The following is a 14,149-nucleotide window of genomic DNA, read 5'->3' on the forward strand; positions in this document are numbered from 1 at the left end:
GTGACATTCTGACTATCAATATCACTAAGTTTAAGAGAAAATCTGTTAAAAATTTTATTTATATATTGCGGAAATGTAGTTTACTGTGTAAAGTAATTACTGTTATAGTTTTAATTTCATAATAAATTGCAGGCCGCACCTTCATGGGGTGTAGTGATTCCAGTAATAAAGTAATCCTTTCCTGCCTGGCACAGAGTTCATACATAACAATCATTTCCATATTGGTTTGTTAGAACATGAATGCCTCCGCTGCCATCATCCTTAGCTTTTAGGTATAAAAAACTGCAGTATATTCAAATAGACTGCACAATGGTACATGAGCCTAATTGTTCCGCCATATGGTGCTTCATGCTTTCCAGGGGTGGGAAGTAGTTAGATAGTAATATGCAGGGCCGGATTAAGATTGGTGGGGGCCCCTGGGCACAAAACCTGGTGGGGGCCCCTCTACAGAATATAGCCCAGACACGGTACACATTTAGCATCCATAGAATAGGTAGGGTCCCCCCTTAGTCAGTAATCCATGTAAGACAGGTTTCCCCCTTAGGCATCATGCACAAAAATGCAAATGGGACCATGATTGCACAATTTGACTACAGCCCCCAGTAATTCATACATTTACATTGCATAGTAATTATTATATACATTCCCCCAATAATTAATAGATATACAGTCCCCAGTAATAGATATAAAGCCCCAAGTAATTAAAAGATACAACCCAGAGTAATTCATAAACGTACATCCCTCAATAATTAATATATACAGTCCCCCAGTTTTATATGCAGCCCCCCCCGTTATATATATACCCCAATATTTATACAGCCCTCTGGTGATATATAAAGCCCCACAGTTATAATTACAGCCACCCAGTTATATTTACAGCCCCCATTTTTTTTTATACAGATCCAGAGTTATATATACACATCCCCCATATGTATATACAGCTCCCCAGTAATATACAGCAGCCCCCCATGAATATACAGTCCCCCATCTATACATACACCCCCCGATTATATACAGCATCCCCCATGAATATACAGCCCCCCAATAGTATACAGCAGCCCCCTATGAATATACAGCCCCAGTTATACCTACAGCCCCCAGTAATATACAGCAGCCCCCCATAAATATAGAGCCCCCCAGTTATAAATAAACCCCCTATAATATACAGAAGCCCCCTTGTTATACATATAGCCACCCATTAATATACAGTAGCCTCCCATCAATACACAGCATCCCCCCCATGAATAAACAGCCCCCCAGTTATACATACAGCCCCCCAATAATATACAGCAGTCCCCTATTAAAAGACATTAGTCACCCATGACTATACAGCAGCCCCCCAATAATAAACAGCAATCCCCCCATGAATAGCCCCCCATTCACATGAATGTATACCAGTTATACATACAGCGCCCCCGGGTGTGTATACAGCCCCACATAATTCATAACAAGTCCCCAGAAAAATAATAAATCTGTACTCACCTCCCATTCCCACGATGCGCGACGACCTCCTGCTCTTCTTTCGGGATGCCGCCAGTACATTTGTGTCTATGGCAGCCGCCATAAAACACAGCGCACGGGATATCCGCATCCTCCAGCAGGCGGCGCGGAGTGTGACGCTACACTCTGCGCCGCCCGCACAGCGAAGCCGACATCCCGTGCGCTGTGTTTTATGGCGGCTGCCATAGACACAAATGTACTGGCAGCCGCCGCACCACTAGGGCGGCGCGGCAAGCTGGATAATGGGCGATTGCGGGCACATAGTGTGCGATTGCGGGCAATGTGCCCGCCCGAATCGCCACACTTTGTGGGGACCCATTTTAGGGGGCGAAGTGGTGGGGGCCCCGGGGCGCGCGCCCCGTGCGCCCCCCCTTTAATCCGGCTCTGGTAATATGGGATGAGCATTACACCAGGAAAGAGTAAGAAATGAATATGTGCACCACCTGGTAACAGTAAGATGTGATGCAGAAGTGAAGCTCCTTCACGCTATATTAGAAAAGTTTTTCACAGCTAAGTTACATCTTTATGGCATCCATTTTTTTTTAATTAGTTGAACGTTTCACTCAAAATTATTACCAACCAGCCTACTTATTTGTAATGCTACAAGGGACAAAGGGCAAAAAGGACTGAAGCCTACTGAGACTGTTTATGGACATAGAGAGTACTGCACTCATTAGGGGTAGGTACAACCCAAAGACAGGTTGTGGGTAACAGACAGCAGAGCAGAGCACACCACCTCCAAACTTGCTGCTAAGGCTTCATTTACACAGTCATCTGCTTGCCTGACCTGGATCCCAGGCAAGCACAGGTCTGGGGGGAGGGGGGAGGGGGGGAGTAAGGGGACACACTTCACCCCTCTTCCCTCCATAGGCAGACAAGCACTCGGTCATGTTGTGCTCTCCTGGCTGTGAGCCATATAGGACTATGGGGGCCGCGATCTGGTAGCAAATCATGCATCCAGATCATGACCCCCATAGCGGCCATGAGCCCTAAGAGAGAGTAAAGTCTTATTCATACATTAGTTTTTTCTAAATATGCTACCCATGATTTCCAAGGATAGCATACTGACCCATTTTAGTCGAGGTTTTTTATACTACTACTTTCCATGCTTTTCAATGACAGTGGTTAGTTGAAAAATATTTGGACCATGTCCAATATTTTTTTTTTCATTTGTGGGGATTCCAATAGATGTCTATGGGTACGCAAAAAAAAAAAGGCGATGACATTTTTGTGCATCAAATTTTTTTTCAGTGATAATAATGGGTAACCAGGTGTTTTACCTTCTTATTAATGTAAACCATCAGATCTTTCTTTTTTTGTGGACGTGTAAAAATACAGATCAATACGTGTCATATGGATGTGAAAGAAAAGGATGCAGATACAACACAAAATGGACTAAGAAGGGTCAGCATCCTGTCCTTGGAAATGATTAAAAAAATGATGTGGGAATAAGCCCTAAAGCAGTGTTGGCGAACCTATGGCACGGGTGCCAGTGTTGGAATTTAGAGCCCTCTCAGTGGGAATCCAGGCTGTCCAGACAGGAGTCAAGGCCTCCTCTGGCAGTCCCAGGCAGCAGTGGCATAACTAGAAGATGATGAGCCCCAGTGCAAAGTCTGGGCCATGGCCCGACTAAAATGTATGGTTTATAGTAATAGTCTTCTCATATGGGAAAGTGACACCATAAGGGCCCCCTAAACCTCTTGGGCCCGGGTGCGACCGCAACCTCTGCACCCCCTCAAGTTACGCCCCTGCCAGGCAGCCCAGGACATGCCATGATCAGCGCCATATTGTGAGGAGGTGTGAACAGAGCTGGATTAATATTACAGCTTCAATTCTGGGCCCCACAATTCTTCCTGTTCAGTGGGACCTGGAGGGAAGCTACAATAATGATCCAAAATCCACCTTTTTTTACTGTACTTATGTCCACAAGACACTGATTCGATTCAAAGCTGTGACAGAGCAGGGAGCAAGAAGTTATTGTTTATAAAAAAAAACATTTCTCTACCTCAATGTTCTCCTATATATTTCAGGATAGATCCAGAAAAACAGTACCAGTTGTGATACTTGGAGTAGGGATAACGATTGATGTAATGTTGTTCCTCTCAAAAGGAAAAAAACTCAGTTTGTAGTTTCACCTTTCTTTAAAATGCAGTCGGATTGCGGTGTTTGCTTCACCTTAGTAGGTCCAGTCCTCCTTAGGCCGGCGCCACACGTGGCGCTTTTGTCTGCGTTTTTTGTCTGCGAAACACCGGCGGCTCGTTCCCGATCGCAGGCGTTTCCATAGAAACGCCGATGCGATCGGGCCGAGGCCCGCCCCGGTGGGCGCGACTTTGTCTGTGTTTGCGTTTGCAAGCGCAGACAAAGCGCCCTGTGTGGCGCCGGCCTTAGGGCTGTGTCCCATGTTGCGTTTGCAAACGCAAACAAAACTGCGCCCACTGGGGCGGGCCGTGGCCCGATCGCATCAGCGTTTCTACACCTGCGATCGGGAACGAGCCGTCAGTGTTTTGCATTAATTTAATGCAAAACACCGGTGGCTCGTTCCCGATCGCAGGCGTTTCCATAGAAACGCCGATGCGATCAGGGTGTGGCCCACCCCGTTGGCGCGGTTTCGTCTGTGTTTGCATTTGCAAACGCAACATGGGACAGCGCCCTTACTAAAAAATAAGTTTGTGGTTGTAGTTTGGAAACACAGTCTTTAAAGGGAACCTACCACCACGATTCTACCTATAAAGGTAGAACGGGTGGTAGGTGGATGAATGGGACGTAATGATAGCCCTTTTTGGGCTAATCCTTACGTCCCGGCTATCCTTTTGTAAACTTTAATGAGTTTATATGCTAATTTTTTTAAGCGGCTACTGGGGCGTGGAGTAGCCGGACATGAGGCTACTAGTTGCGGCTACTCCACACCCCAGTAGCCTCGTTCCTCTGCCTACCAGGTAATCTTCGGCGCGCAGCTTCTCGTAGCTGCGTGCCCTCGTGCGAATACCCTGCGTTCTGTGCATGCGCAGAACGCAGGCCTACGGGTGCGCGGCCGTAGCTCCGAGGCTGACGCTACTGCGCATGTGCAGAACGCCGGGTACTCGGACGAGGGCGCGCAGCTACGAGGAGCTTCACGCCTAAGATTACCTGGTAGGCGGAGGAACGAGGCTACTGGGGCGTGGAGTAGCCACGACTAGTAGCCTCATGTCCGGCTACTCCACGCATATATATTTATATGCATATATAGAAAGTTTACAAAAGGATAGCCGGGACGTAAGGATTAGCCCAAAAAGGGCTATTCTTACGTCCCATTCATCCACCTACCACCTGTTCTACCTTTATAGGTAGAATTGTGGTGGTAGGTCCCCTTTAAAAGGTTCGCCATCACTGCCCTAAGGAATACATTGAATGAGACTGCTGCAGGTGAGGTGCAACTAAATCTTATGGTCCTGTGTCATCAACTGTGTGCCTCCCCCATGAGTGATTCCCTGAAGACCTTTGTCTGGAGCATTTCATAACATTCATGTTAGCTTACTATTGTAACCACCAAGCTTGTTGCCTTTTGTGAAACTACTATTTTAGGTAATCTGCTATTTCCTATTAAATTACTATGTTATCCTTGGAGCCCCTAACACATTATTCTTAGGACTATAGATCCTCATAAGCACTGACCCCGTCACAAGTGCTAAGTATTGCTGCAGCAATGCTCATTTATTGGGAACTATTTATTTCACTTGACTTTGATGTTCCCCGTAGACCTGTCATAGATCATGCCAATAGCCTGTAGAAAAGGGATCACAAACATTGAAGCCTCCTTTTGTAATTAAACATTAAGAGGAAAAGAGACCATCCCTTTAAATATTCAGTCAGCTCTCACAATACCCACTGGAAAGGAAAGTAACCTCTGCCCGGACCTCTGCAGTGCAGTACAGTATTGTGTAACATTGCTATTGGTGAAGGTTATTGTACATTTATTGAGCCCTTTCTCCTAATTAAGGTCCAATCAGACCATAAAAGATGAATAACTACGAAATCATTCGGATGATCGGAGAAGGAGCGTTTGGAAAGGCTTTCCTGGCGAAAGGAAAAAAGGATAACATCCAATGTGTCATCAAAGAAGTGAATCTCTCCAAGGTACCGATATAATATTTCATATATGATAAACATATTACTGCATTATAGCAATGTTCTATACACAGCATTACAGAATTAGGTCGGATTCACAGATATCATGTTTCTGGCAGAATTCCAGTTGCAGAGGATTAGAAGTTGTGGACAAGTGGTTCTTAATCTAATTCAGTGGGTCCAGGGGTTCAGTGAGTTGGTCTCAGGAGTTTGGTGGAGCCTCCGCCACGGAAGTCAAGACACTCACATATTTGATTTATCACTGAAGAAGGGTTCAGTGAATGTGCATAAGTTTCCCTTGAATCCACCTTGCTTTCTAGTAAAATAAACTGCTACCTTTAACCTGGATGATAAGCATCTTACCTAAGCAGTTGTGCATGTATATCCAGTTTTGGCAATGCTGACAGTAGTAGTGCTATTTCTATGAAGAAAAATATTTGAGTCTACATTTTGCAGATAGAACTAGCAAAGTAGATAATGTGAGAGTCCGATTAAATTGATCAAACACACAGAACATATGTAAAATCTTTCCATTTTTAATACCTGAATAGTCTCTGCACCTAGTTTTAAAGGGAACCTGTCACCAGGGATCTCATTTTCACTAAAGACAGATTGTAAAAGCCCATGACACCTCCAGTGCAAAAATGCCTCTTTGCCTTTTCTAAGCATTTGCATTACAATATAATTGTGTGTTATAACTTACTCTTGCATCCTGGCAAAATCCTAGGGTAGGCACAGAGCCTGGGCCTTGGTTTGGATGTATCTCAAAAAACAACATGTGACTTTTCTGAGCTGCAGGCTGCCTCCATCGTTGTGCTCCTGTACAGCTTGTCCCTCCCCCACTGATGTCAGGCTCACCATGATGTGACCTCTGAGAAGGAGTAGGAGGTGGAGCAAGACAGGAGCACAAAGGTGGGGGCTAAGATCTGAGGAGGGAGTAACACAGACAAGGCACATGTTGTTTTTTGCATCCAAACCAAAGCCCAGCCCCTGTGACTACCCCAGGATTTTGTCAGGGTGCAAGGTAAGTTATAACACACAATTATATTGTAATGCAAATACTTAGAAAAGGCAGAAAGACAGATGTGCACTGCAGGTGTAATACGCTTTCGCAACCTGTCTTTAGTGAATATGAGGTCCCTGGTGACAGGTTCCCTTTAACCTCAAAATGCAAAAAAACATTAAGAATTAATGAAGGCATGTAGAAGCCCTAAGGTCAGTTTCCCAGATGGAGTGCCAAATTGCCCGATTTTTACCCTATTTAGTCAGATTTCAGACCTAGTGTTCTCTAACCAGCTGTTTTTTGTAGTCCTTGTCAGATTTTTACAACTGATTTTTACAGCTCTGAGCTACTTCTCTGAACAACATGAGCGAAAAAATTACTCCACGCAGATGGCGTTATCACACTCCCCTATTGACTTGGCGAGGAACAAACCAGAGCGGTGCATGTTATTTTTTTCTCTGAAAGGATTGGATCAATGGACTGTGAAAAATATCTGACGTGTGCATAGAGCAATAGACTATCAATGAGTCAAAGTTCTGTCCAAGTGCTGTCAGATGTAGAACCAGGCAGGACTCGTATGAGAAAATCACTTATGGGCAAGGGACCCAAATGTGAGTTTGCTGGCAGGCCCTCTCCATTATTACCTGAATAATACCTACATGTTATGTCGGCTGCACACAAGTCCGTGGAAATGGACACATATTTTGATCCAGTACCACAGACTACACACATTGCACAGGACGGGAGCCCTTAAATAATACAGAAATATGACACATGGACGCCCTGTGGGCTGTACTGCCGGGCCACTGAAACAGTTAATACAGTACCGGCACTGCAGATTGGCTGGGAGACAGGGAGTCCTTGCATCATATTTCTGTATAATGCAAGGATTCCTGTCCTGTGCAAGTCTGTGGAATTGGACCAACATATAGGTCAGTTTCTATGGGCTGTTCGTGTGCAGCCGCCTTAGGATTTATTCAAATGGACTGGAAGTCTACAGTGCCGCAGGTGGATTTACAAAGTAGTTCTCACTTTATGGAATTGGTCATTTTGCAAATCTCTAAGAAACAATTTCAATAACTTTGCCCTTAAGAGTAGCTGAAGCTGGTTTGTATTTAGCACAGATTTTTCATATTTTTCAATACAGTAGCATTTTAGTAGTACTGTATTAGATTGTTTTAATATTTCTTTCCAACTTTATTAATTTTTTACTTTAAATTAAACCCAAATTTTCATCAAGTAAAATAGTAACTTTATAAGTCACATTTAAAACAGCTAAAATTCTGTTCGGTTAATCCACAACATGTTTGGTGGCTTTTGGTGTTTTTGATATGCTGTTTCCTAGCAAGTTTCACCTTCAGAAACCTGACACTGCTTCTGGGAAATTGTAATTGTTGTTACCTGCGTTACAGACCATCCAATAGAAGTGATGTGGGAGATTTATCACTGCTTCCACGGAAGTTTTATGGCGAATAATTCATCGCAAATTCTCAAGCATTGCATTGCAAGAATTGATTAAAGAAGTGATTAAAATCGTGAATAAGCCACCTCCACACCATCTCTCTCCATGGCGGAGATTTATCATTAAGTCTCTGAGGCAAAACTGTTCTGGTTACCAATGGAAGCCAATCAGAGCTCAGTTTTCATTTTATAAACAGCTGTGGGGAAATAAAAGCTGAGCTCTGATTGGTTGCCATGGGCATCTAGAACAGTTCTGCTCTAAGAGACCTATGATAAATCTCCCCCCATATGTCTATTTATGGCAGTCTGTATTCTGTTACCAGATCAGTGATTGGTGCAAGCACCTGTACAGTCAGAATATTACTTTGCGTTATATAAAGTACATTTTTTCATTGTTGTTCTAGTTTATGATTTGTAAAGCACTACGGAATATGATGGCACTATATAAATATACATTATCATTATTTTCTGTATTACTCTGAAGACTGACTTTCTAATGATGACTTCTGATGTCTTGTCTTCTGTAGATGGCCAGGAAGGAGAAAGAGGCGTCTCACAAAGAAGTTACTCTTCTGGCTAAGATGAATCACCCAAATATTGTCAAGTTTTTCACATCAATAGAAGGTTTGTTACTAATTTGTAAGACAATGGGTAAAAGGTGGATGACAGCGCAGGAATGTATCAATACATGTGACACAGATATAACCAAGATATAACCAGACCAAGAATCAAATCTGTCTGTACATTAATAACCATAAACGTATCATTTCAGAGCAAAATAATCTGTACATTGTAATGGAATACTGTGATGGAGGAGACCTGATGAAGCGGATTGACAAGCAGAGGGGGGTGCTGTTTGATGAAGACCAGGTAGACAATCCTTAAAAATTCATTGTGTTACAGATGTTGCATCATCCACTCACTCACAACCAGTAGTCATATTAATATGCTAGAAGAAAAATGTTGCACACATTGGGGCAGATTTACTTACCCGGTACTGTCGCGATCCCTGAGGTGCTTTCTCCGACCATGATGAAATCTGGCACGATTCTTCAAGATCATGCATCCATTTTTCTGCATGTGTCGCTCCTCGCTGAGGTCCGCCGGAGTTCACCTTCTTCTTCTCAGTGTATGTGAGTGCATTGTCATGTGACACAATTTGAATTGTAAATCCCGCGCTCAGTTGGATCGTCCGGCGGCACACCCTCCAATTCGTGTTGCATGCAAGTTGGCACGATTGCGCCAAAATCCGATCACGTGCGCCAAATCCCCCACTTAAATGCGGTGCAAATCGGAAATAGTCAGGAACCTGATGAAAATGCGTCGTGCGGACCCTTAGTAAAAGTGCCTCATTGAGTGGGTGAGGTATTGGGCAATTACTGCCAAACTACCTGGATATGTGTGTGCCTACAGATGCTCATTATATGTAACATATGTATATATGTAACAACAAATCATGCAACACATTTACTAATATAAAGGATCACTTACTAAACCACCTATAATAAATCACATTTTGAAGCTATGTGGTAGGAGCAAACAAAATGACAAAGTAAAGTGGGAGGGGTTCATACTGCAAGACATTTTGTAGACTGTCCAATACTGTAGACCAGTGATTTTCAACCAGTGTGCCGTGGCACACTAGTGTTCCGCGACACATGGTCGGGTGTGCCGCGGGGAAAGTTCCCCAAACTATGGTGCCCCCTGTGTTTTGTTTCCCGGCAATGCGCAGCGATGTAAAATGAGAAATACTATAGTCATGAGGCTGGAGTACTACAAGTACCAGCTCATATGCTGAGTATATGAGCTGGCACTCGTACTCTGGCCATAGTACTTCTCATTGTACCCCTTTATATTGCAGTATATGAGCCACATAATAATCAGCAGTGAGAACTGTTGAGGAAGAGGTTTCACACTCACTCACTGAGTGAGTAAAATAAATTTAGAATCTATATTGTTAACTACAGTATATGTATAATATGACGGTTTTAGTGTCATTTTGTGCTATTTTGGTTGGTGGTGTGCCCCAGGATTTTCTAAGTATAAAAAGGTTGAAAATCACTGCTGTAGACTACAGAAACACATAACTTTAGGTATTTAGTCTGTAAGGCATAGCACTCTTAGCAGTTACCATTAATTTCAGTGGTGCGATGGCTTGATGGTTTCTCTCAAGGTTTGTGGGCAAATATTTCTCTCTAAGGCCTTGTGCACATGAACATACAATGGGGACACGTGTTGTTGTTTTAACATATAGGACATGGTCCCATATATTTCCATGGCGCAAATTATATGACCGGTCCTATTCCTGCACATTTTTGCAGCTCAGGCAGACCTCTTGTACTGATGAGACTTGGGGTGCTAACAACTGGCCATGCAATATGTGAAAATAACATGTTTGGAGTAGATAGCCTTATAGTACCATTTTACTTGCCTCTACCTGACAGCAATATATGATAGTGTTAGAGAAGGTGGGTACATAGTATGGGGCAGATTTATCAAGCAGTCTGAAAGTCAGAATATTTCCAATTGCCCATGGCAACCAATCACAGCTCCCCTTTAACATATTCATGAGCACTGGTGAAATGAAAGCTGAGCTGTGATTGGTTGCCATGGGCAACTGGAAATATTCTGACTTTCAGACTGCTTGATAAATCTGCCCCTATATGTTTACATATATAATATTACTGTATACATGATGTAACATATACTGCTTATATGTATGTACTTTATTGGACACCATTACATCTGTCATTACAGATCCTTAACTGGTTTGTGCAGATTTCTTTGGGTCTTAAACATATCCATGACCGCAAAGTACTTCACCGGGATATTAAAGCTCAGGTATAAGTAATATGACAGTACCGGGCCGTATAAAAGTTAATAATCCTGAACTCACTATCTATTAATTTCATTACAACTTACAGAACATCTTTCTAGCTAATAATGGGACATTGGCTAAGCTGGGAGACTTTGGTATAGCAAGAATGCTGAACAAGTAAGTACAATATGTAGGTAACTAGCACACATTAAACATAGACTTTAAGTATACCCTACCTTCTATCATACTTCTGATATGGTATGATGGAAGGCAGGCAAATGTACAACATAAAAAAAACCTTCACTGAATTTTAAACTGAATTGTTAGATATATATGTATATAAATATGTGTATGTATATACACTACCCAAAAAAACAAAGGGAACAGTTAAAGAACACAATATAACTAAGTAAATCAAACTTCTGTGAAATCAAACTGTCCACTTAGGAAGCAACACTGATTGACAAGCAATTTCACAGGCAATAATGGATTGGGTCTGCAGGTGGGGACCACAGAACACTTCTCAGCACCAATGCTTTCTGGCTGATGTTTTGGTCAATTTTGAATGTTGGTGGTGCTTTCACACTCGTGGTAGCATGAGATGTACTCAACAACCCACACAAGTAGCTTGGGTATTGCAGCTCATCCAGGATGGCACATCAATGTGAGTTGTGGCAAGAAGGTTTGCTCCAGAGGCTGGAGGCACTACCAGCAGACAGGCCAGTAAACTAGGAGACATGGAGGGGGCTGTAGGAGGGTAACAACCCAGCAGCAGGACCACTACCTGCGCCTTTGTGCAAGGTGTAACAGGAGCAGCATTATCAGAGCCCTGCAAGATGACCTCCAGCATGTGTCTGCACAAGCAGTTAGAAACCGACTCCATGAGGATGGTATGCTGGCCCGACATCCACAGATGGGGGTTGTACTCACAGCCTAACACCGTGCAGGAAACTTAGCAAATGCTAGAGAACACCAGGATTGGCAAATTCGCCACTGGCACCCTGTGCTCTTCACAGATGAAAGCAGGTTCACAAAGAGCACATGTGACAGACGTGTCTGGAGACACCGTGGATAGCAATCTGCTGCCTGCAACATCCTTCAGCACGACCGGTTTGTCAGTTTGAGCACATATGGGCCCTCATGTTTCACTCCATCCACCAATGTCACGTTGCACCACAGACTATCCAGGAGATGCTTTAGTCCAGGTCTGGGAGGAGATCCCTCAGGAGACAATCTGCAACCTCATCAGGAGCATGCCAAGGCGTTGTAGGGAGGCCATACAGGCACGTGGAGGCCACACACAATAATGAGCCTCATTATGTCTTGTTTTATGGACATTACATCAACAAAGTTTGATCAGCCTGTAGTGTGTTTTTCCCCTTTAATTTTGTGGGTGACTCCAAACCCAGGCCCCCATTGGTTAATACATTATATTTCCATTGATTTTGTTGTCAGCCCATTCAACTTTCTACAGAACAAATTATTCAACAGGAATATTTCATTCATTTTAGGATGTGTTATTTAAGTGTTCCCTTTATGTTATATATATGCAATATTTTCTTTATTTTAACATTACTAAATGATCAAATCAAAACGGTAATATCACCATGAACACAAGTGATTACAGCCATCAAATACAGTTTAGTCTAAAAATTTGATTAATTTTTTTTTGTGTTATTTCCACCAAAGTACAATGGAGCTCGCACGGACATGTGTTGGGACTCCATACTACCTCTCTCCAGAAATCTGTGAAAACCGACCCTATAACAATAAAACGTGAGTTGTTTAACCCTTATATAAAAGACTAGAAGGGAATGGTACTGCTGAAAATGGTCCATAAACATATATCAAATATTTTTTAAACAAAAGTTCAGCTGATGGATAAAGGAACCTGATAAAGTGTCTAGTCCCTGGATAGATCTCTTTAGAGAGTTGGATCATCAAGGGAAATTTTCAGTGGGTGTGGAAGGAGTTAATCATTAGTCTGCTTATCTGCCTGTGGTGACAGAGCTCTGAATGCTTTCAGATTCACTTCTCAGTACAGGAGAAAGAGGAGAAAAAAAGGCAGAGAGAAACTGTTAATGAAGTATGTTATAAGGTTTACTATTATCCCCTTCTCTAGTCATTTCCAAAATAAAAAGCATTAAATGTTTACATAATCTTTAACTACATTAAGATACATAAGCATCTACTAAACTATATAATTTCCTTGCATGTTTTAGGGATATCTGGTCTTTGGGATGTGTCCTGTATGAACTTTGTACTCTCAAACATCCAGTGAGTAATATGCTTTTACTGTGCAAACACTGCATAATAGACAAATGGAAAAATAAAGAAATAAGTTACATTAAAATCACCTGCGTCTTGCCACTTGTAACAGTCTTTTGCTTTGCACATTAAGCTTCTTTTTTCTCTTGCTGTCACATAAGAAGATATCATTATTATAAATGCCATGAGGTATATTGTAAGTAAAAGCCGCATTACACTAAAGCCCAGAAACTTAAAGTAACACCTCAACATGACAATTGCTAGAACACATATACTGATAAAACATGAACCATATTTTTCGGACTATAAGGCGCACTAAAAATCCTTTGATTTTCTCAGAAATCAATGGTGCGCCTTATAGTCCAGTGTGCCTTATATATGAACCGTACTTACAGACAACAGCTGCCTTGAACTGTGCACAGGTCTGCCACCTGCTGGTCATTCATCCTTGTAATCAGGTGCGCCTTATATATGACCCTAGACGTTTTAGCAGGCATTAATTGATAGTGCGCCTTATACTCCGGTGCGCCTTATAGTCCGAAAAATACTGTACTGATAATGATATAAAAGGCATTGGAGCTACTAGAGCTTACAAAAAGTCAATAATGGGAATGGAACAATTGGTGTGAAGTACTAATTTTTGTGTACCAGGCTGTGTGTAAATATGAAGAGTTACAGTGAACACTTTGTAGGTCATGCAATGGGCAACAAAAAAAGTATAGTAAAATATAGAAATATTCCATGGGCAGCAGTTGTGCAATATATACGGTACACATAAGTGACATAAGTATGGGATCCCTTTTCAAGTAGTCCCCGGGTTATGTACAATATAGGTTCTGTAGGTTTGGTCTTAAGTTGAATTTGTATGTTAGTCGGAACTGTATATTATATAATTGGTCTCTGTGACAATTGGATTTTGAAAACGTTGGGTTGTCATCAGAACCAGGATTAATAATAAATCTTGATTGCAGACACCTGTGATAACTGTTATTGCT

General features: G+C 42.4%; 1 protein-coding gene across 5 annotated transcripts in view; it reads left to right on the forward strand.

Annotated features, from left to right (window-relative positions):
• The window catches only part of NEK5 (NIMA related kinase 5), a 39,359-nt gene that overhangs the window by 9,870 nt on the left and 15,340 nt on the right, over window positions 1–14,149 (forward strand). For all 5 annotated transcript variants that reach the window (XM_072134489.1, XM_072134485.1, XM_072134488.1 and 2 more), the window contains exons 2-8: window positions 5,477–5,613; window positions 8,596–8,692; window positions 8,841–8,938; window positions 10,826–10,909; window positions 10,993–11,063; window positions 12,576–12,662; window positions 13,109–13,163. In XM_072134489.1, the coding sequence (XP_071990590.1) occupies window positions 5,497–5,613; window positions 8,596–8,692; window positions 8,841–8,938; window positions 10,826–10,909; window positions 10,993–11,063; window positions 12,576–12,662; window positions 13,109–13,163 (609 nt within the window). In that variant the 5' untranslated portion in view covers window positions 5,477–5,496. The remainder of the gene's footprint in view (window positions 1–5,476; window positions 5,614–8,595; window positions 8,693–8,840; window positions 8,939–10,825; window positions 10,910–10,992; window positions 11,064–12,575; window positions 12,663–13,108; window positions 13,164–14,149) is intronic.

This window comes from Engystomops pustulosus, chromosome 2 (genome assembly GCF_040894005.1).
Source record: "Engystomops pustulosus chromosome 2, aEngPut4.maternal, whole genome shotgun sequence".
Lineage (NCBI taxonomy): Eukaryota > Metazoa > Chordata > Amphibia > Anura > Leptodactylidae > Engystomops > Engystomops pustulosus.